At 54.1% G+C, this 21,851-nt stretch overlaps 1 protein-coding gene across 1 annotated transcript in view; it reads left to right on the top strand.

The window, feature by feature from the left end:
* ADGRD2 (adhesion G protein-coupled receptor D2) overlaps positions 1-20,804 on the top strand; it is a 20,973-nt gene extending 169 nt beyond the window's left edge. The window contains exons 2-26 of the mRNA XM_027687939.1: positions 1,246-1,323; positions 1,410-1,470; positions 2,126-2,356; positions 2,508-3,161; positions 3,797-3,895; positions 4,383-4,468; positions 4,848-5,129; positions 5,431-5,542; positions 5,915-6,049; positions 6,331-6,442; positions 7,074-7,179; positions 7,587-7,642; positions 8,725-8,851; positions 8,963-9,066; positions 9,518-9,620; positions 9,906-10,059; positions 10,804-10,937; positions 11,559-11,674; positions 12,559-12,679; positions 16,712-16,753; positions 16,966-17,019; positions 17,344-17,485; positions 17,971-18,029; positions 20,001-20,031; positions 20,689-20,804. Coding sequence (XP_027543740.1) covers positions 1,276-1,323; positions 1,410-1,470; positions 2,126-2,356; positions 2,508-3,161; positions 3,797-3,895; positions 4,383-4,468; positions 4,848-5,129; positions 5,431-5,542; positions 5,915-6,049; positions 6,331-6,442; positions 7,074-7,179; positions 7,587-7,642; positions 8,725-8,851; positions 8,963-9,066; positions 9,518-9,620; positions 9,906-10,059; positions 10,804-10,937; positions 11,559-11,674; positions 12,559-12,679; positions 16,712-16,753; positions 16,966-17,019; positions 17,344-17,485; positions 17,971-18,029; positions 20,001-20,031; positions 20,689-20,804 — 3,285 coding nt within the window. The 5' untranslated portion in view covers positions 1,246-1,275. The remainder of the gene's footprint in view (positions 1-1,245; positions 1,324-1,409; positions 1,471-2,125; positions 2,357-2,507; positions 3,162-3,796; positions 3,896-4,382; positions 4,469-4,847; positions 5,130-5,430; positions 5,543-5,914; positions 6,050-6,330; positions 6,443-7,073; positions 7,180-7,586; positions 7,643-8,724; positions 8,852-8,962; positions 9,067-9,517; positions 9,621-9,905; positions 10,060-10,803; positions 10,938-11,558; positions 11,675-12,558; positions 12,680-16,711; positions 16,754-16,965; positions 17,020-17,343; positions 17,486-17,970; positions 18,030-20,000; positions 20,032-20,688) is intronic.
* The last annotated feature ends 1,047 nt before the right edge of the window (positions 20,805-21,851 follow it).

Here is a 21,851-nt window from a genome sequence, read left to right on the forward strand (position 1 = left end):
ATGCTGTGCGGGATGCAGGATGCTGTGCGGGGTGAGGGATGCTGTGCAGGGTGAGGGATGCTGTGCGGGATGCGGAGCCGTGGTCCCTCTCTCGGTCTCTCCAGACCCCGGGGCTGCTCTCCGCCGCCTCGCCGGGCTCTACGCTCGTCCCGCGGCCGCACCGGGGCTCGGCCCTCCCGGGCTCCCCAGGGCAGTGCCAGACCCGGGCTGCGCTGGGTCACCGGGCACACCCCGCTGGGTCACTGGGCACGCCCCGCTGCCCTATTTTTCCTGCTCAAACCGGTTTCCAGGTTTCCTCTGATCCATCTCGAGGGCCCTCCCTGGCGAAGTGCGGACCTGGGGCTGCAGGTGCCGGGCTGAGGAGCGGGAGGTTGGCGGTGCCGTGTCTCCGTCTCTCACCCGTCAGAGAGGGTCCTGGAGCCGTGTTCAGTGTTTCCGAAGTCACTGCTGAACTTTGGAAGACTTTGTGAACACAGAGCCCGGGCTGCAGCTCTGATCTCCTCAGTCCCTTAGCAGCAAAGTGCTTCAGTGTGCTTTTACTGCGCACACGGGAGAGCCCTGCTGAGAGCAGAGATCACTCCGGGCTGCGGGGCCACTGCCCAGAGACAGCTTTAGAGCTTGTTTCCATTGCCAGTTTCCATCTTTGTGTCTTTATGTACCCTCATCTATGACTTTACTAGGTTTTTTACTGCCGTACGCTCAGGGTTCCCTCCCCCTGGGGCAGAGCTGGGGTGGTGGGAGCTCACCGCCAAGCCCTGGCACTGGGCAGCTCTCCAGGACAGCTCCGTGGTGCTGGGCTATGTGTCTGGGCTCGTGGAGGCTGCACTTACTGCTCTGCAGGGTCTGTTCTGGTGCTCTGTTCGTGCAGGTTTTAAAAGCGATGAGAAAAACTGCCAGTGATGCAACACCATTTAATGATGCCATTTATGGGGGCTTTTTTATTTGGTTAATGCAGATAAAGAGGCTCTGCGAACTTGCCTGTTCATAAATATCACACATCTGTATGCTTTATGCTTAATTATTTTGTATCCTGCAAACAAATGTTAAACTGAGACCTTGCATTCTTCAAGAAGAACTGGGAATTCTTTGGATAGGATACTACCCAGGACAGGTATTTCAGAGGGAGTCGTTTTCTCCTTTTTGATTCAAGCCTTTCCGAGGAAAGCAGCTTTGTCTGGGAACTGCCTTACTGCAGAATGCATCTGTCTCTGCAATACATCTCCAGTAATATTTTGTTTATTCCAGTGAAGAGTGAAAGCTTTCCACCTGGTCAACATGTTCAGGAGAGATCTGAGACTTGACTCCTGGTTCTTCAGCTTTCTGGTGAGTTTTACAGTAATTTTTATAATTTCAGTATTTGAGATAGTATTAATGTTTCTGTGAATGTTACAACACATCCTCTCCTCCAGGTCAGTCTGTCCAGGAGTCTCCTTGCCTTTGCAGCCCTTGCCAAGAACCAGACTTCTAAAGGTTAGTGTTTTTATCAGCATTCTATGTATTTACAAGCAACATCCAGCACAGAGAAATAAAAGGTGTCCAGTGGCAGAAACGAAGGTAAAGAAACTTTTTCTGTTTCCCTGCTTTGTGCCTGAAATGCTGTTTGCAGAGCTGAGTATTTGCCAGGCTGTTTGCTCAGCTGCTGCTCCGTGTGCCGCTGCAACTGCAAACAAAACAGGTTATTTTGTGCCTGCAAATTGCATCTGCAAGTGCAGAAGCTGGGAGGAGCTGGGAATTGGGGATAAAACGAGAAAATTAGTTTGTTCATGACTGCTTTGAACAAGCTTCCCTGAGGGCCATCCCTGGGCAAACCACAGTGAGGTTTTCCTTTGGGCTGAGCTGGGCATGGTTTGTGTGTCCCACGGGAGGGTGCCCTGCTCCAGCCCTGGGCCAGGGGGCTGCTTTGGGAGCAGGCTCTGGGCTGTCCCTCAGTTTAGGTCCAATATAGTCTGAGCTTGTCTGTCACACTGTACCCACTGAACGGCCCAAGGGCTGGGTGGGAGGATGAGCTCCTGCCATCAGCTCCTCCAGGATGCACCAGGCAGTGTGTGAGAGGCTGACCCTGAGTGTGGCACGAAGGTGGCTTGGAGAGGCTTCCTGTTTCCCCACATTATGTGCCTTTCTCCAGGTTTTGCTCCTGTCACGATTGAGACCTCAAGACACACGTACGAGTATGTGGCCACTGCCTTGGACTGGTGGCACGCTGACAGGTACTGTGAGCAGCACTTTGCTCAGCTGCTCTTTGAACCCCAGCACGGTGAGCAAGATTCCTTCAGCAAACTGCTGCAGTCCCACCACATCACAGGTTCTGTCTGGCTGAAGGAAAGGGATGGTGTCCTGCACAAACCCAAGAGGAGACGTGAGTATAACTGGATATGGACACTTGTTTCTTTACTGCTGGATCCTTTTCATTCAGAAAAATCAGACTGGAAAAGTTTTCACTTGTTTTTTACTGTGACTTTATTGGCCCTTGCTCCTTCCCTCACGCTGACTGAAATTTCTCCTTCTAGGAGGCCACAGCGTGCCAGTCCTGGTGTTCAGAGACAAAACAGACACCAAGTACGTGAAGGTGCTCTCTGACTTCCCGGCCCTGCCTGCTGTCACAGCCTGTGCCCACCTGCAGTGGGACACCAGGACCCAGGAGATTGCCACCATCTTCTCCTACGCTGTGCCAGCTTTCATCAACGAGTTCCAGCTCCGGGGCTTCGTGGACGAGGAAGGCTTTGTTCGGTTTGCTCTCATAGTCCATGGGCACCACTCCCCGTACCTGCCCGTGTTCCGTGCTGACGGACAGTGGCATCACTTCTGTGTGACCTGGCAGCAGGAAAACGGGACCTGGGCCATCTATGCTGATGGGAAAAGGAGGGCATCTGCCAGTGGTTTGTGTGCTGCAGGACCAGCTGCCCCCCAGGCCATCTATGGCCAGGGGACCTTCATCATTGGGCAGGACCAAGATTCCCTGGGGGGCACCTTCAGGGCGAAGGAGTCCTTCAGTGGGAACATCACTGACCTACACATCTGGCAGAAAGTCCTCGGCACGGAGCAGATCGAGAGGGTTCGGTCGTGCTGGGTCACGGAGCAGGACCTTGTGTTTGGATGGAGCTCAGACACGCTGGAGCTGGAGAGCTCCGTTCAGACAGTGACCACCCAGCTCCTCTGCCCAGGTGAGACTCACCACCCTCACTCAGCACACAGGGGCAGTCCGAGAAACCAACCCCATCCTTAGAGAGGGAATTTGGTGCAGTTGGTAGAATGATGCTTCTTCTTGGGGAAGAAAAGCAGCAGCACACTCAGAGCTGGGCTGAATGTGTACAGTTTACAAGTTGTACTTGAAGTCACAGTCATCACAAAACCCTTGGTCACTGGAGAGCCCTGCAGTGCCCCTGGCACAGAGAGCTGCTCGGATGTCCTGAGCTAATAATGGGATTCCTCTTCTACTGAGAGAAACAGCTTCCTTGGCAGGGATGTTCTTCCCCAGGGTTTGCAGCCAGTGCTTCATTGCTCTGCTGGGAGGGAGGAACTGGGCTCTCAGCCAGGCTGGGGTGACAATACTGATCAGTCATGAACTCAGGACCTGGCACTGCCCTCTCCCAGTTCCCTCTGGAGAGGAGGTACCAGCTGGGAGCAGTTTCTGAGCCCAGTCCCTGCTCTGCTCTGGTTCTGGGGCCACCTAAGGAGCAGCCCACAGTGTCTGTCATACTGGGTTTTGTGGATTGCTGCAGGATATTGCTGTTGATACCTGCTGGGGATGGCATGTCCCTGGGAGACCTGGCCCTTCTGACTGTGTGTGTTTCCACAGGGCCTGTCGAGGAATGCCGGGTTTTGGAAGTTGGCAGCAGTGGATTCAGTTATGCATCTTGTTTGCAGACTTTGCCTTTCATCTGTCAATACAGAAAGGGTACAGCATCTGTTAGTTATTTATTCCACCACACGCACTCCTGGAGGTCCAGGCTGGGGTGATGCCCAGGGCTGGGAAGGCCTCGTGCCTGCTCTGGAGGGATGACATGCAAACCCTGCTGTAGTTGGGACTTTGCTCCAGTTGCCTGTGCTCTGACAGGAGGTTTTGCTATTCCCCAGCTGAGCAGTGGTTTTACACATTCCATGGCTTCTGGATGCAGTGCTGTAGATGCCTCCCAGCCCAGACATCTCCAGACTCCTTGGCTGGGGGAATATGGGGGAAGGCAGAAAAGGAGTGTCAGTCTGTCTGTCCAGACGGGATCTGGTGCTAGAAATAAAATACAGCTGTGAAGTCTCCTTGTCCTGCCTGTCCTGCAGACACAGCCACCATCTGAGGACCATTCCCCAGGCTTTGAACATGGCATGTGTTAACCACACTGCTGGACACCACGGCAATGGCTTTGCTTCTGCTTCTGTTTTGTTCTCAGATGCATACTGGCAACTGAAAAGAGCCCAGCTGGAGTCCAGCCACTCGCTTGTCAGCCATGTGAACACACTTGCAGCGAGGACTGTGGTGAGTCCTGCAGCCCCAGCAGTGGCAGGTGACACCCAGAGCAGGGAGAAGCTGTTGGGGTGGACGTGCTGGCACCTGCTGCTGTTTGAGGTCACTTTGCCAGCAGTTGTGCCTGTGACCTTTTCTGATCTGCTGCTGGAGGTTGTGACCAATACAGCTGTAACTCATGCTGTGAGCAAACAAGCAAAGTGTGGCTTCAGGTTGACTTGTCCTGCTGAGGCTGGGAGCCTGGACAAGGGGTCCCTTCCCCAGGATATGCCTGGCTGGGCAGATGGGTGTCCTGGCACCAGCGAGGGCATGAAGGGAATTTCCAAGGCACAGCTGATGGTCAGGCAGAGTCAGGGCTCTGCACTGAACTAAACCATCTTCTCCATGGCAGGTCCCTGACAGCATCTTCACGAGTGGTGTCCAAGACATGAACCTCTCTGTGGCTCTTGGTGCTCTTGATGCCTTGGCAACAGTTCTGAGGGAAGGAGAAATGTCCACGCTGGAGCCCTCTGACCTCCTGGAAGTGCTTCAATTACTAAAGCAAGTTTCAGATGTGGAAGTGCAGGAGGGAGATGACCTGGAGATGCTGGAGCAGTTGGGCCAGTATTACATGGAAGTGACTGAGTTAATCCTGGAAGAGCAGAATATTGGGGCGTGGTCGTCGGTCAGCCAGGTAATGGTGTCACCAGCAATCTGAATGCCATGTGCTTATTTAGTTATTTATTTCCATGTTGTTTTAAGGGCTTTTTATAAAGACCAGCAAATTTCTGTCATTGCCAGCCTTGTCTCTTTGCTGAAATAACTGGGAACATCCTGTAGGGAAGAAATCCCAGAAGAGCAAAGCCAAAGCCTTGAGTCTCAGTTTCTCTTTTTTTGTGCCAAGGACCAAACATTTAAGAAAACCCTTGTGAGCTGTGGGAAGGGAGAGCTGGCAGTGCAGGTGGTGGTTTCCATTGCTCTCTCTGTGTGTGCAGGTTGTCAGAGGGCCCATGGCTGTTGTTGAGCTCTGTGACAGGATGGTGTCACTTTTAGTCCCACTGCTGACTGCAGAGAGGACAAGGATCACGATCCAGCACAGGAATATTGGTGAGTGGCACTGCTAGAGCTGGGGGGGTATCTCACCAGGACCCAGATCAGTCACCCTGTCTGGTTCCCACTCCAAGTCCACTCCTCCTCTGGCTCACCTGTTACTAACTCTACAGCCTGCTCCCCATTTCCCTGTGCAGAGTGTCACAGTGTGGGGGCACCTCTCACACTGTGCATTGCAGGAGGATTGTAAGAAACCTTTGGGCATGGGAGAAGCTGAGCCCCGATGCACATGGTTTGCACTGAAAGGGACCTGTCTGCTGTTGCTGTGGGTCTTGGCTGGGGTTGTAGTGTCCTTGGGTACTTTGCTGTAGCAGTAGCTCTGGAGGAAGGCTGAACCCTGGTTCAGCACCTGATTTTCCCCCTGCCCAGGGATGGAGGTGAGGGAGCTGGAGCTGAGCGGGCAGGAGCTGAGTGGGGAGGCATACGTGGTCAAGACTGCCGAGAAGGGCAGGCACGACTTCATCGAGGTCCCTGCAGAAGAAATGCACAGACTGAAAGCCAGAGGTTGGTTATGACACCTGAGCTTCCCTGGGTCTCCCCTTGGGACTTCTGCAGCACCTTCCTTAATGGCACAAACTGTTTGCCCTGACCCGTGGTCTGGAGAAGTGTGGGGAGGGGAAACCCTTGGTGACAGGGAGATGGGCTGTGGGGGAGAAATTGTCTACAGCCTCTCTACAGACACAGCTTGGAGCTGAGGGTGTTCTGGCCTCCAGTATCACCCTCAGATTGGGGCAGTGGTGCCCAGAGCTGTGTGCCTGTCCCTCCCTCATGCTCTGTCCCTCCAGGTCTCCGCAGGGTCACGGTGAAGAACCTGTGGTTTGGCTACGGGGCCCTGCAGCGCTGCCTGTCGGGCACTGCCGTGTCCCAGCACGTGGCTGCCTCTGACGGGGGATACAAGTGAGTGGAACGCACCCCCCGCGCCCCAGGGCTGTCCTCAGCAGCACGTCTCTAAGTCTGCATTGAGCCTCTGAGTCCCTCGATTTTGGGGTCACCTCCACCCTGACCCATCCCAACCCTGGTGCTGCCTGTGTGTCGGGATGCACCCGTCGTGTCTCCTGTGTGCCTCTGGTTCCCCTGGGGCGACCAGCCCGGCTGGGATGGCTGGGCACCGCTGCAGGGTCCGCTATGCCTGGGGCAGAAGGCGTCTCTGGAGGCGGTGGCGCTGGTGGTTCCCGGAGCGGCGGGAGCTCCGAACACTAGGTGGGGATGGCCACCCGCACATCCCCGCACATCCCCGCACATCCCCGCACATCCTCGCACATCCCCGCACATCCCCGCGCACCGGCGCCTCCCGCTGTGCCCGGCTGAACCGCCCGGGATGCTGCGGTGCCTGTCCGCAGGGTCACCTCCCGCTCTGGGGGGGTTCTGCGTGCCGGGTACCCCAAGGGACACTGTGCCCCGCGCCCAGGCCCTTCGCTGGCGGCACTGACCCCCTCCAGCAGTGATCTGTCCCGTGGGAGGCGAGATCCCGTTCGCTCAGCACGCCCCGTGCTTCCCGTGCCTGTGAGCGGCATCCTTTCCCCGGCAGGTACGTGAGCACCGCGGTGGGCACCGCTGTCATCTCAGCCACGCTGCTCAGCCACTACCAGGAGATCAGCACGTCCGTGCGCTACCGCCTGCAGCACCGAGCGCAGGTACCGGGCAGGGGCTGTGCTCCCCCGCCACCTCCAGCACCGGGTCTGGGTACCCCGGGCAGGGGCTGTGCTCCCCCGCCACCTCCAGCACCGTGTCTGGGTACCCTGGGTACGGGCTGTGCTCTTCAGGCACCTCCAGCACCGTGTCTGGGTACCCTGGGGAGGGGCTGTGCTCCCCAGCCACCTCCCAGCAGCCTGACCTGGCTGTTCCCAGCCATGGCTCAGCACCCCAGAGCTTTGGGACTTAGGGGTGTCCCATGCCCAGGACTCTTCCCCTGGCTCCTGTGTCCCTGGGGAGGGGTTTGTTCTGTGCTGGCAGAGCCTGTTACAGCCCGGGGAGTGAACTGCACCCGTCTGTGTGCAGCACGTGTGTGGCTGTGTGACCTCTCTCCCCTCTCTGCCTGCAGGACCTGCCCGATATGCTGGTGTGGCCCATCTGTGCCTTCTGGAACTTCAGCCTCAGGTGCCTTGTTTCAGTTTGGGTCCCCAGATTTATGAGCTTTTATTTCCACTGGAAAACCAAACACCACAATATAAATGTAATGGTAAGAGTAGGGGTCTGGAATTCTTTGCCTCCTTTGCACGCTGACATCCTCTGTCTGCTGGAGCAAAGTGCTCTCCTGGGAAGATTTCCTTTGGAGAAGTCACTCACAAGAGAGTGACCTCTAATGAGGTATCTATAACTAAAATGGAAAGCCCTAGTTAATTATGATCGTTGCCTGTGACAAAGAAGAGTTGGTCCAAGATCTATGGCCCAAAGACACGCAGGACTCCCAGCCTCATAAATCCTGCCTGGCACTGGGATGTGTTTTTGCTGAATGTCACCACAGTGAGAACACTGAGGCTGTGATATATTATGGGTTGGTGATTAAGTCATTCAAGAGCAAAAAACCTCCTTATAGTCCCAGGCTTGTAACAGGCCTGGATCAGTTTGGGGAGGGTGGGCAGAGGGTGTTTTTGGAAGCAGCTGGTTACTGTCCAAAGGGTCCCACCAGCGCTGCCCTGACCTTCCCGTGGTCCTGGGGAGGCTCAGAGGGGCAGTGCTGCCAGTGGGGACAGAGCTGGCCTGCTGCAGCTGTGGTCCCTGCCCCAAAAATTCAGGTGGGGATCTTTGCTGGGTGACTTGGACAGGCTGGCTTGTCCTGAGGATCCAGAGACCAGTGGCACCTCACAGGGTTTGTGTCAGGCTGGGCTGGTGGATGTGCTCAGACATGCCTGGCCCAGGGATGCTCTCAGTGGATGGGCTGTACAGGGAGCTCTTCCCAGAGCTGTGCAATTACCAGGTTCTGTTTGAAGCTGTGGTGGCTGAACTCTGCTTTTTAATGCACAAATTGACACTAGATCTATTATCCTGCTGGATAAGGCAAAGCTGCTGAGACACAGGATGAGCCAAAGGGAAGTCCATATTGAGACCTGTCTCTGATACCCTCATCTTCCTCCTTTCAACACTCCTTCTTCTGGGAGAATGAAATTCCCTTCATGCCTTGGCCCTCTGTGGCAGTGGGTGGTAATTCCCGTGTGTTCTCTGTGGTTTTGCTGTGTTAGCCCAGATGCTGGTGGGATGTGGTCCACGGCCGGCTGCTCTGTGGTGACGTCTCTCCAGGACTCCACTGCCTGTTTTTGCAACCACACCACGAATTTTGCCATCCTGCTGCAGGTGTATGAGCTGCAGGTACGTGAGGAGCCTTTCTGTGCCACCCCATGGGGTGGATGCCAGGACTGAGAGCAGTCTGGTTAATTCAGGTGGGGCTTTGTGTCCTCTGTTGTTTCATGGCTGGAGCAGTTGACCACCGAGGAGGAGTTCACACTGCAGACCTTGACTTTTATTGGATGTGGAGTTTCCTTCTGTGCCTTGATAGCCACCTTCGTCTTGTTCTTGGTGGTTCGGTAAGAAAAGTCTGGGCACTTGTAGCCCTCTCTGTATTTTTTGCTTGGTATTTTACTTCAGAACCTTTGTCAGGGGAGTGCTGGGAGAGGGGGTGCAGCCCTGGTTGTTTCTGTGGAGATGCTCACGTGAGCTGTGCACACACCCGGGTGCTCGTGGCAAGATTTTTATCCGCGACTAACAATGTTTACCATAAAAGCTGCTCTGCTAGAACTAATTTTTATAAAATAAATGGAGCAAAGACTGTTTCTTTTATTGCCAACCATTCTGTGTCACTTGGTTAGCACGGGGATCTGCCCTGTGAGCACAGCAGTGGCTCCCTCCAGTCTCTGCAGTGAGTGGCAGAGAGATCATGGGTCACCAGGGCAGCTCTGCACAGCCCAGTGAGGGCAGGGAGGATATGGGCACCCCTTTGTGTGGCTGCAGCTCAGGGCTGCCCCTCTCCTTCCTCAGTGTCCCCAAGAGTGAACGAACAACGGTGCACAAGAACCTGATCTTTGCACTGGCTGCAGGAGAAGCTCTGCTCATGTTCAGTGAGTTGGCCAAGAGCAACCAGGTGAGCTCAGCAGGAACGTCCTGTTCCACCAGCAGGGCCAGGCCTGCTCCAGCACCACTGTCAGAGCAAACAGAAACATAAACCCTTTCATTAATTACCTGTAACTGGCACCCAGAACTGTGTCTCTGAGTTTATACATACGCTGTGCAATCCCTCAGGAAATTCACTGCTTTTCTGACGCTTCGTTTCTGACCAAAAAATCCTTCTGGAAATTTAAGTAGTTATAGAGCAGCCGCACACAGTTCTGTCCCCTCCTGAGTCCTCTGCCCTGTGGTTTCTCTCCAGGTGCTGTGTTTCATGGTCACTGCCTTCCTGCACCTCTTTTTCATGGCAGCCTTCTCATGGATGCTGGTAGAGGGGCTTCTCCTCTGGAGCAAGGTGGTAGCAGTCAACATGAGTGAAGACAGGAGAATGAAGTTCTACTACGTGACAGGCTGGGGTATCTGCACACTCCTCTGCCTTGGGTCCTCAGGAAAATGTTCTTTTTCTTTGTCTATTGAAAGTTTGAATAGGAGATATTCCCAAATCTTTGATTTCATTTAATATGAGAGCTGGGTGCCACTGCTCTGCAGAGGCTCTCTTGAGTTGTGTCAAATTGCCAGTCTTAGAGTACGAGTTAAACAGCATTTCTGTTATTTTTCTAAATGCAAAAGGGAAAAAAGGAAGGGGAGATTTATGGTATGTTCTTGTTCTTGGAGAGCATCTCTACTGGCTGCTAGTAATTAAAATATAAATACCTTCCTGACTAAGCACCCTTTAATCTGAGGGAGCCCTTTAGGGACATAGAATTCATTTGAACAAGCTGAGTTTTGTATCACAGGAGCCTCTCAAGGTCCGTGCTCCTCCCAGAGCTGGGCAACCACCTCAAGTATTTTGGATTGTTTTATGTCTTTGATTGTCCATTTTGTTAAAAAAGCAATCTGAACAGTAAATTGCTTTGGTCAGGACTCGGGACTTGGAATGCTTTATACCTCAGAGAATGATGCTGACAGCTTGTAAATCTGGTCCTGCAGAGCCAGGACAGATTTCAGCTGCAGGGAATTGATGTTGCTCGTGGGGTTTCGGAGGCTCCTGCTGGAGCGTGTCTGGTCACGGGGGTTTTGAAGCAATTGTCTGGTGCACAGTGCCCTGTGTGGAGCATCTCTGCTTTTCCTGGGGTTTAACCTGTGTTTTTTTTCTGCAGGTCTTCCAGTTCTTATTGTGGGGGTGACCCTTGCAACTTCCTTTAACAAGTATGTGGCAGCAAACCACTGCTGGCTGAACACGCAGACCAACGTCATCTGGGCCTTCGTGGGTCCTGTGCTCTTCATCCTGGCTGTGAGTGCCAAACCCTGCTGGGAAGGGGTGATTCCTTTGGGTCTGGCTCTAGAAAAGCATTGCAGAGATAGGGGTGTCAGCACCTGCTCAGGGGTGTAGCTCACAGGGCTTGTGCCTGCTGCTTCCATAGGGAAAATGTTGTTATGCTTTATACAGATTTTCAAAACACAAATAAATCTCTTTAACCAAAGCAACTTTTTGATAGGAAAAAGTGCTCGAAGAAAATTTTGCTGACCAGTTCTTGTGTTGGCTGTTCAATTAGGAATGCAGATAAATGTGTGGGCTGACTGTGACATTGCCTTAGCTAGAGGTCTGATTTTAATATGAGAACATCTAAATCCTTGAAGTAGTGTCAATACCTTTATACAAAACATAGCAGCAGAGAAAAGGGCAGTGTTTGGGAGGTCCTGAATAAACACCTAACAGGGAAGATATTCTGTAGGAAAAGTTTTGGGATAAGTTTTCTAGATTTCATACGTGTTTAAATAGCTCTGTGAAGTCTTTGATTCGCTGCCTTCTTGGTACTGATACTTTTCTCCCAGAGTTCTGACACCAGCTCCCAGCAGAAAAGGTCTGCCCTGCTGGAGCTGATCCCCTGTGTGAATGGCCCTTCCCTGGCAGGTGAACACCTTCGTACTGCTGCGGGTGGTGACGGTGACGGTGTCCAGTGCTCGCAGGAGATCGAAGATGCTGACACCCAACAGCAGCCTGGAGAGCCAGATCGGGGCACAGATATGGTGAGCAGGGAAGGGGCTGCTCTGGCTGTGAAACATCTGAGGCAGGGGTAGATATACGGGAGAAATTCTTCCCTGGGAGGGTGGTGAGGCCCTGGCCCAGATTGCCCAGAGAAGCTTGGCCAAGTGAAAGACTGTGAGTTGTGGGAGTCAGGGCAGAAGGGATTCCCCCCCCCCAGGGTAGCTGTGCCTCACCCAGAGGCAGTTTGGGTGCTCTGTGCCACTGAGCAGCCCAGCCAGCACCTTCCCCCTCAGAAACCCAGTGCTGGACTCCACCTGCACTCACAGTCCCAAACCTCACCCCTTTGGGGTGGGAGACCCTTGGCAGTGCAAGCCTGGGACTTGGTGGGTTGAAAGTAAGGCTGGTGAGGGTTACACATGCAGAGAAGGAGGCAGTGCAGACTTCTGTAATCAGTCAATATTGGGAGACCTCTAAAAAACTGCTGCTTGAGTGATTCCTTTATCATGCCCTGTGAATCTTTATTGTTGTTTGCTGGCGCCGGATACCCCTGCTAGACACGCATTGTTCCCCTGTAGCATAAATAAATTTTCCCAAATTTACAGAACCACAAAGATAGAGTGTTGCTGGAGGGCAGGGTGACATCCATATACAAATAAAACAAATACAGAAGCTCGCCTTGTAGCAGAAATTGGGGGGGAAATAGCTATTTCCTCATGGCAAGTGATGTCAAAGAGCTCCCTTCTTGCTAACTTGCAGTGATAAAACAAAAGCAGGGGGACATGCTAGGGGCTGGGAGATGAAATGTTTGGCTTTTCCCATCTTAACTTATTTTCTTTGCAAAGGAATTTGTTCCATAGCTGCTGTCCTGTTAGTGTTTCATCTCTGAAATGTGCCCAGGTAACCCTGAGCTCTTCCTCCTGCCCAGGGCCATGGCCAAGCCCGTCCTGGTGCTGCTGCCCGTGCTGGGGCTGACCTGGGTCTGTGGGGTCCTCGTCCACCTCAGCATCGTTTGGGCCTATGTCTTCATCGTGCTGAACTCTCTCCAGGTGAGTCCTCCCCAGGTGCATCCCCAGCTCACAGCCAAGCAGGTACCTGCAGTTTCTCGTGCTTCAGTGGACTTACCTGGCCCCGTAGCCAGGGCCAATTGTCAGCTCTGAAGCCAGCCCAGCCTTCCAACCCTCTGTGCTATTTTGTCTGAGGAAACTCAGTTCATCCTCCCAAGACGTGAAATACCACTCTGGACACCTTGTTCATCTAGTGGCCCTTCAGCACCAGTCTCTGCAGTGTCCTACTGATGCCACAGCTTTCCAGTTCAAATGTTGTTTCTCCTGTTGTTTCTTCTTTCTGACACCAGCGTGGTTTCAAAAGGGCAGTTACAAACCAACACGCTCACAGGGAACTTCATTAGAGTTTTTATGTGCCCTTTAATGGGTAATTAAGATGATACCTGCGCACTCAGATGGAGCAGACGTCCCTCCTGCTGTTTGCCTGTGTCCTGCAGGACAGGGATGGGCGTGGGTGCCATCATCCCTGTTAGAGCAGGGCTGTTCCTGGAGAGGGTCTCAAAGGTCACGTCCAGCCACAGTGTGCTTGGCTGCAGCTTGGATGGTGTGTGTTCTGGGAGGGGTGTTTCCCATCTGGCTCCTCTTCAGACATGCTGAGAGGTCGTGGCCCCAGGATGGTAGGGGCAGAGCCACCTTCCCTTCCCCTGGAGCTCCCTTTACTGCAGGGAGACCGGGCAAGGACTCAGACTCAAGGACTGAAAATCTTTGCCCCTGAAGCCTGTGCTGTCTGCAGCCATGCAGCCACTCACCTGGGATGCTCCCAGTGCTCAGTGAAGCTGCACTGGGTGTGGTGGGATGCAGGAGTGTTTGGTGGAACAGACTGAGGTGTGGGCTGGTGATCAGAACCTCACACGGGGCATCTGGAAGCGTGGGGGCTGTTTCTAGCTCTGACTTGCAAGACCTTGGGTGAGTCATGTCATCTCCTTCTGCCTCTTTATTCCTTTTTTGGTAGCATCACCAGGCTGCATTTTCAAGGCTCTTTGCTTCTCTCTACCATATTTCAGAGTCATGTTGTTAATAAGTTTGTGTTAATAGGGAATTCTGTGGGGCAGCAAGTAACCCTGGTGCATAAAGCAACACTTAATATTTACTTCTGAGTTTACTGTTTTCATCAAAGGACTTTAAAGCTTTAGCCAGCCTGTGTGTGGTTAAGAGAGCAAAGCAAAATGTGTAAGTCTGGGAGCTAGTGTGTAAGCACTGAGCCAGGACTGTTCCCAGGACCTCAGGATAGCTAAAACTCACGGTGGCAAAAAGTCCTGGAACGTGTGCTTGTCACCTACTATTCAAAGCAGCCGCAGAAGCTTTGCAAACCTCGAGAGAAGGCAGCTGTAGGTGGAGCTAGAGAAACACTGAACAGATTAACACCACGGAACACCACTGCTCCCAGCACAGTCTGAGGGGAACACGGAGCTCTCTGCAGGCAGATACTGGCAGCAGGGAACACAGATGGGCTCAGTCCCACCCCTGGGGCTAAGGCTATGCCTGCATCAGTAGTGCCCGAGGGTACCCCAGTGTCAGTCCTGTCTCTGGGCACTGGGTGTTCAGGGCCCCTTGCCCAGTGCTTGATGACAAATCCTACTCCAGGGCATCAAAGTCAAGAGAGCAGTTGGGTGATACCCTCCAAACCACTGGGATCCAAAGGGTTTTCCACCCGTGTCCCTGTTTCTCCTTTGGACTCTGTAGGAGTTGGCTCCTGCTGGAGCCTGCGCTCAGGGAGCAGCCGAGCTCACGGTGCTTCCCTCTGGCACACTTGGCCTGTCCCAGCGCAGCACTGGCCAGCTCTGCAGGGGTGAATCCAGGCGTTATCACCACGTGCACAAGTTGGGTGGTTGCTCAGGGATGCTCTGCCTGTGGCTGGCGCTGCTCCAGGGCCGGGTGCTGCTGGCGCACGTCCGTCGGCGCTGGGATGGGCTGTTCCAAGGCCAGAGCAGGGCTGCCTCTCCACATCTCCTCTCCTAAGGATAGCAGAAGGGTGGCAGGAGGCCTGTGCTAATGGTAGTTGAATATAGCATCAGTTCTCCGTGCCTCCTCATGCCATGCTTGGGTTGTTGAGCAGGAGAACTCCAGGCTCGGTGCTGTGTGGAGAGGCACAACTCTGCTGTGCTCCTTTGCCTCTGTCCCTTCATTACCAAGTTCAGGTCAATCTGCAGGTTACCCCAGAGGAGAAATGCTGGTGGGAAGCTGCAGAGTTAAAAGAAAGCCATCCCATTTCAGCCCCCTTGCTCACTGTCTTATGGATTCCTCGGAATTCCCTTTTGGGCCAGTATGTTACTTCACTCGAGTCCTGAGAATCTGCTGCTGGAGTTGTTTGTTTGTTTGCTTTCTGTTTGTCTGTCTTCAAGGCTATTCTGTGCGTCCACACCAGACATGACAGCTCCTTCTCCAGCCAGGCAGCACAGGAATCCAGCCAGGGACTGAGCAGCAACAGGGAGCCTGTGGTGCTGTGCCAGAGGGGGCTGCAGTGGCTGTCCCGAGGCTGGGACCAGCCCCATTTGGGAGGTGGGAGCACCAGCACCCTGCCAAGCACCCAGGGCTGTTAAACAGTGTTGGTAAAACCTGTCAGCTTCACTGGCACTTGCAGGGCAGGAAGGATGGTCCTGAGGCTGGCTGAGGGCAGGGGCTCACAGGCAGCTCATCAGGGAGGGTGGAGCAGGCGGTGGGGTTGTGCCCAGCCGGGTATGTGGAGAGACAGGACCTGGCTGCTGGACAGACGGACACCAGGCAGGAGCATCCATCCTGCTCTGAGGGTCCCAGCGCGTGCTGTGCCTTCTCCTCAGGGCCAGGGCATGGTGGGCCTTGCTGGGAGAAGAGGGCAGGGAAGTGTGGATGGGAGCAGAGGCAGGAGAGGGCTCCTCCAGAGCCGCCTCTCCGCTGCCGCTGCTGCAGCTGGGCCTCCTCTCCTTCCTCGCTCTGCTCCCAGCCGACCCCTCCGCTCCCCCCTCCCCACGCTCGTCCAGAATGATTCTTTCAAGGAAGACCTGCCTTGGCAGCCTGGCCAGAAATCTGGTCTGGGGGAGTGACCAGCATTGCTGGCTGAAGGACAGGTCACGGCACGGTGCCAGGGGGCTGCTACCATTGCGCCTGCCAAGAGCTCGCAGATGAGAGCAAGGCTCATTGAAGACAAGATGAATTGCATCTCTTGCTGCAGCTGATTTATCTAGCTGCGATAACAAAACACCCCACAGATATAACATAAATCTGGTGGGCTAGATAGGGCTGCTTTAAGGCCAAAATCGCTGGTCTGGAGCTGTAATTAGCCCCAGGCTGTGGCCCCCAGGCAGTGCTCACTCCAGCCCTGGCCTGGGCGCTTTCCCTGAGCTCATCCCACCCTAGACCTGGACTGGGGCTGGGCATGTCATTGTTTGCTGGTCCTCAGTGTGAGCAGGGAGGGTGGCTGGGACTGTGCTGCCACAGCCCTGTTGTGCCAGAGGGAAGGATTGTCCAGACTGGGCCTGAGCAAAACCTCTGGGTCCATCCTCACGGGGTTTGGGTCAGAGGATCCGTCTCATGCTGTGGTCTGTCACTGCATGGGACAGAGGAACCATCCCATCCTGCTGCACATGGCCTGTGGGAGGCTGGCTAAAGCCCCCCAGGGTCAGTGCTCGGCAGAAAGGGAGGGCTGCTTCCCAGATTTCGGTTCCCCTAGCAATTAATTCCTGGTGGTTTCTGTTTCTGAGAACAGGAGGTGTTTCCTGGGGGATTTCACATGCATGAGTGAATGGGAGTGTGGGAGAGCTCCGGGCTTGGGAAGTGGAGTGCCCGCTGAGAGATGCCCACTGCCCCCAGATGAAACGAGGGGAGGAGGAGGAAGAGGGGGTGGGGCAGGGACTGTCTCTGCTTTGAACCCTCTGTGAAGAGCCGGGTCTCAAGTGTGAAAGGCTGTCCCTGGCTGTGTTGTGCCCACTGTCTGTGCCAGTCTCACCCATTCCAGTGCTCACCAAACCCATTTCCTCCACTGAAGGAGCGCAAACCAGCTGTACATCTCTGACCCTTCCTCTGCTCTCTCCTCTCCAGGGCCTGTACATATTCCTGGTCTACGCAATCTATAACAGTGAGGTAAGAGATGCCCCTGGCTGGGTTCAGTCTCTCATCACAGCAACAGTTAATTAGCAGTTCACAGGTAGCTGGGTTTGTAGGCGTTGCAACAGGCAGCACAGCCCCGACTGTGCCTCTGGAGCAGTGGCTGCTTTTTCTCCATGACTTGCTGGAGAATCTCTTGCTGTGATAGAGCTGCTCTGGCCCTCTCTAATGTCCTTGCTCTGCTCCAGGTGAGGAATGCCATCCAGAGGATGAAGGACAAGAAGAAGGCCCTCTCATTCACTGTAAGTTGGAAGGAATCCCTGCTGCCCCGTCAGCCACTGGGCACTCGCTGGAGAAGGGTCCAGCTGTATCTTTGGTCTGGTTTGAGGAGATTATGTTGGAAAGAAGTCTTTTTTTTAACCTTTGTCTCCCTTCTTTGCAGTCCTGTTGGACAGCACAGACCCAAAGATAATCTATCCCAATTAGGCAGCAGCCTGCTGTGCCAGGGCAGGGTGGGAGCCAAAGTCCACAGTGCTGATGAAATCGATCTTTAAAGTTGGGTCTGGATCTAGTGAAGACTCATGTTACAATTTTCACTGTCCTGTATCTCTTCCCTGTGATTACAGAACTGCTCTCACCCCATCAACTACTTATCAAGTCCGAGAAATACGACCTCCTGGGAGACAGGGAAGCTGGGTCCTGCAGCTGAGAGTGCCCTGCCAAGCCCTGCACAGAGAGACCCTCCGGTGAAGAACATCACCAACAGAGGTAGGAGGATTGCTGTCACTGTTAGCCCAGGCTGTGTGATGACAGGCAGTAAAATGTTATTCCCAAAGCTTGAATTTTAGTGCCCGTTCACCTGGCACTGTGTTCACTCATTTGCACTCTGTGTCCCTGTGAGCACTCAGCTCTGGGGCTGCTGCTGTGGAAGGCAGGGTCCTCCTGCACGGGGGTCTCACAGGGGTCAGGTCCCTGCAGGCTGCCTGGGCATGGGTGGGGGGCTTGTCAGCATGTTAGGCAGCACTGCATTCTCCTGAGGCAAAAATCCATGTTTGTGTCTTACAGTGAATTTTCTGCAGAAGGACAGGCAAAGGTGGCAGCAGAAATAGGGGGTTTAGCTTTGGGGAAAAAGTGTTTTGTGTTCTCCAACCAGTTTGTGGGTGCAATGGTACAGATAACCTGTTTGGTGCCTGTAAAGCATGAATATTTCTATTCTCTGGTCTCCAAACTCATTGTGCCGCTTCACCCCGTAGGAAATTTTGGAGCCAAAATTCCCATGGGAATTTCATCAATTATGTCACCCGAGAGACCGGTATGTAACGCCTGTTACCCTTCCACCTTCACCCTCAGGCAGAGCACGGCAGTTCTGTGGGGATGCCCCCTGCCTGGGCAGGGACAGGCAGTGGGGACAGCAGGGGAGGGCACATTTCCAAGGGCAGGAGAGGAGGCAGCCCCAGAACAGCCGATCTCCAAGGCAAGGGCTCAGCCCTGAGCCGACGGGGAACCAGCCCCACTGCCATGGCAGGGGGGGGTTATTGGAGGGCTGTGCAGCAACAGAAGGTGCCCAGTGAATTTGAACCATGAAGCACCAAACTGAGGTTGGGATGGATCAAGGCAGGAGACTTTTCCCAGGGGCAGCAAATTAAATCAGGCAGCAGGAGCTTGCTGTCCCTGCCCTGGGCAAGTTGCTTCTGTCCCAGGAGGGCAGGCTGGGTAGTGCTGCCTTCAGAGGGATGGAGAGCTCAACAAGGCATGGCCTAAAGCAGGAAACAATTTAAATTTGACTACTCTACTGCCACTTCCATCTCCCACTATTGAAATGATCATCAGTCCTTGTGCACTTGACATACAAGTGCTGTAATTTCCTCAGAATAAAATCCAACACTACTTTCATGAGTCTCTCACTGAAGGATCTCTCTTTCCCTCTCTAATATTTATCCTTTGAAAACCTGTGTCACATAGACAGCTCTTATTTATCCAATAGATAATACTTCTATAGCTGGCATATCATTTTGAAGCCACTCAATAAAATCCATATTTCCATCTCTCATGATTTATATTGTGGTTAATGCTGTTCCTCCCCGCGTGCTGAACAACACCAGGACTTGGAAGCAGGTGATGCTTTTCCCAGCCAGCCAGGTGCTGGCTGTGTGAACTGGGGCCAGGGCTGAGCTCCTGGCACCAGATGTGAGATGTGGGACGCAGGGATTAGCCCAGGGGCCCGAGTTCCCTGAGGCAGGGGCATTAGGAGGCAGCAGATCTCCTGAATGCCAAGGCCGTGGCATTTCTCAGCAGGCAAAGACAGAAAGTGCTTCCCACTATGTGAGGGTCACCGAGGGCTTTGCTGTATCTCTGCTGCATAAACATGTTTTTAATGTGCTTGTTTCCTTTTTGCCTGCCGTGGGTGCAGCCAGGGCTGAGGCTGATGCCGGTGTCAGTGGCAGCTCCCGGTGCCCCTGCGGGGTCTGTGTGAGCCCCCAGTGCTGAGCTGGCACTGGGAGGGTCCATCCCAGCCCCAGCCCCACCACAGGGGTGGTGGGCACATTGTGCCACCCCGTGCTGGGTGGGGGCTGCTTTCTGCCCGCACAGGGGCTGCTGTGGGTGCTCATCACTTATATAAGCCAGGGCTGTTTTTCCTGCTCCCCAGCTCAGTGAGTCACGGCACTCGCTGCAGGAGCGGCGGATTCAGAATGTCACTGGCAGCTGCACAATAGTTTGGATGAAGAGAAGCAGCTACTTAAAAACGTTTGAAAACACTTAAAATGACAAAACACTGAGCGAGTGAAGATACAAACACAGACGAGATGTTCTTCGTGTTTCAGCTTTTTTAAATGTTGTTTGGTGATATTTGTTGTTGTTGGACTGGGAATAGGAATTTCACATCTCCCAGAGCATTAACCAGCCCCTAAGCACAGGCTGTGCAGGCTCTTTCCACCACAGCACTGAGGGACAGAGCTCCCTCTCCTCCTTTCCTGGATTTTCCTGTGGTCTCCAGGATTCTGTCCAACCTGGTGGGTCACTGCAGGGCTGGAAGGGTCCCTAGAATGGGTGTGTGGGATGGAGTGTCAGCTCACTGCTGCTGAGAGGTGCAGCTCTGCCAGGAGCCCTTCCCTCAGGGCAGGGATGAAGGCTCTGGTTCCCAGCCTGGTGGTGGCTCAGGGGTGGGACAGTGCCCTGGGTGCTGGGGAGCCCTGCCTGGCCCCAGGGCGTGTGGTGAGGGGACACCAGCAGCAAAGCAGTCAGACCTGCACCTTCTGCTAACACATGTTCTCCCCTCTTTCAGGCCGTAGAGCTGACAGCGTTCAAATCCTCAGGTAACATTTGCCTACATCATTTTCTGTCATTTTTGTCACTGCTGATGCTGGGCTGTGTGGTGGAGGGCTGCCCAGAGAGCAGCTGGTTTCTGCTCAGGCTTCAAGAATCGTTTTATTTCCAAACTGCCCTGGTGGGTCCTGCCCTGGCCAGGCTGGTGGCAGAAAGTGCTGGCGGGTCCTGGGAGTGCCACGATCCCAAAGAAGGGAAGCCAGGGAAGGTGGGGTGTTCAGACAGAGCTGGATTTATGAGCTTAAAAGCAGCCATTGAGCATCTTCTGTTTCAGGTTGTAGAAAGGCCAATGTCACCATGGAGGTGGGTAAAATTAAAACCAGAAATCCCTCCTAAGCCCCAGACCTCTGCTCGACAGCAGCACTGGGGAGATGCCAGCCAGCCACAGCTCCCTGCTCCCTCCTCAGCTTCCCAGCCTGGCTTTGGGCAAGTCTGCAGCTCCTCAGGAGACAAATGGAGCATATTTAGCTTTATTTTCTTTACCAACAACTGCTGGGCACTCCCAGTGCTGCCAGCGCATTCTCTGGATGGGGCCCCTCAGACAGACAGAGCAGTGAGGAATGATCATATTTTTTCTGCATTGTGATATTTCCTTTTGTCACGGGAAGCAGTGCATTAGCAGGTTTCTGATTTTGCTCCACATGAAGTGTCTAAGCAGGGCATCCTCAGAATATTTTCGAGACGATGCCACCCAGCAGCAGTGCAGCTTTCCTCCTCCCAGTGGCCACATGAGAAAGGCAGAAACGGTGGCAGCCAGGAGTAGATGTGCTGCAGCATTTCAGGCATAGGAGCGGTGCCTCAGAGACAGCAAGGGCTGCACCCAGCACATGCATTTGTGCTCTGACCCACCCTCACCCGCTCCTGGATATTTTATGACCCACGTGTGTTATTAAACTCCAACTGTGCAAACAGGTGGGTTGTTAAATTTGGTTTTATTTTCTCAGGTAGGCCCTCAGTGTGTTTTTAAAGGCCCGTGTGTGCCCGGAGGGTGATGGACACGCCAGGCTGGGGTGTGCAGGGAGTGCTGTGCTTGGCCACCCCCCCCAGCCCCTGAGCGGCTGCTCCCGCCTGTCCCCGGGGCCAGGGTGCCCGTGGCTGGGCAGTCCTTCAGCCCGGGGTGAAGGAGAAGATCTTGAACCAGAAGAGCTCTCCTCTGTGCTCTCGTGCAGTGGAGCCGCGTGCGGCACAGCGCCGGTGCCGGCCACACTCCGGGCTCAGCCACAAGTGCTTCCAGCCATTACAGCAGATAATAAAAGGACATAGCACCCATCTGCAGGGGTGCCTGGAGGACTCCAGGGCAGCTCAGCCTCTGCCTTCACAGCTTGTTCACAGAGCAAGGTGCTGTGGAGAGATCTTGGGTAAGAGACGCCAGGGTCAGCAAATCCAAAACCAGGAGCTTGGTGATGAGCAGGGACAGATCATTTGAGCTCAGACACCATCCCCTCTTCTAGTTATTGTCTCCCAAATAGTTTAATGAAAAGAGACATATTTTCCCCAGGTATCTTTATTTCAAAGTTTCCAGCCCACTCGGATGAAAATGGTGCTGCCAGCAGCAGATCCTCTGGCAGAGCCAGCTGCCCCTCAGGGCGGTGGGGAGGGCTGGGGACAGTTCATGGGTGTGCTCACAACCTCCCAGGGAAGTTGTGCTGGATATGGAATGGGGTCCAGCTCTTGTCTGCTCCAGGGCCTCAGCCATGCTCCTCTGAGAGCTGTGGGCATGGCACTGGCTGCCAGCTCAAGAGGTGGCCAGTGGGTCCATGGGGAGGTAGGAGATGGGATGGGTGAGGAAGAGGGTGGATAAAACCCATGC

The sequence above is a fragment of the Neopelma chrysocephalum genome, unplaced genomic scaffold (assembly GCF_003984885.1).
Source record: "Neopelma chrysocephalum unplaced genomic scaffold, ASM398488v2 Primary Assembly neopelma1_74, whole genome shotgun sequence".
Lineage (NCBI taxonomy): Eukaryota > Metazoa > Chordata > Aves > Passeriformes > Pipridae > Neopelma > Neopelma chrysocephalum.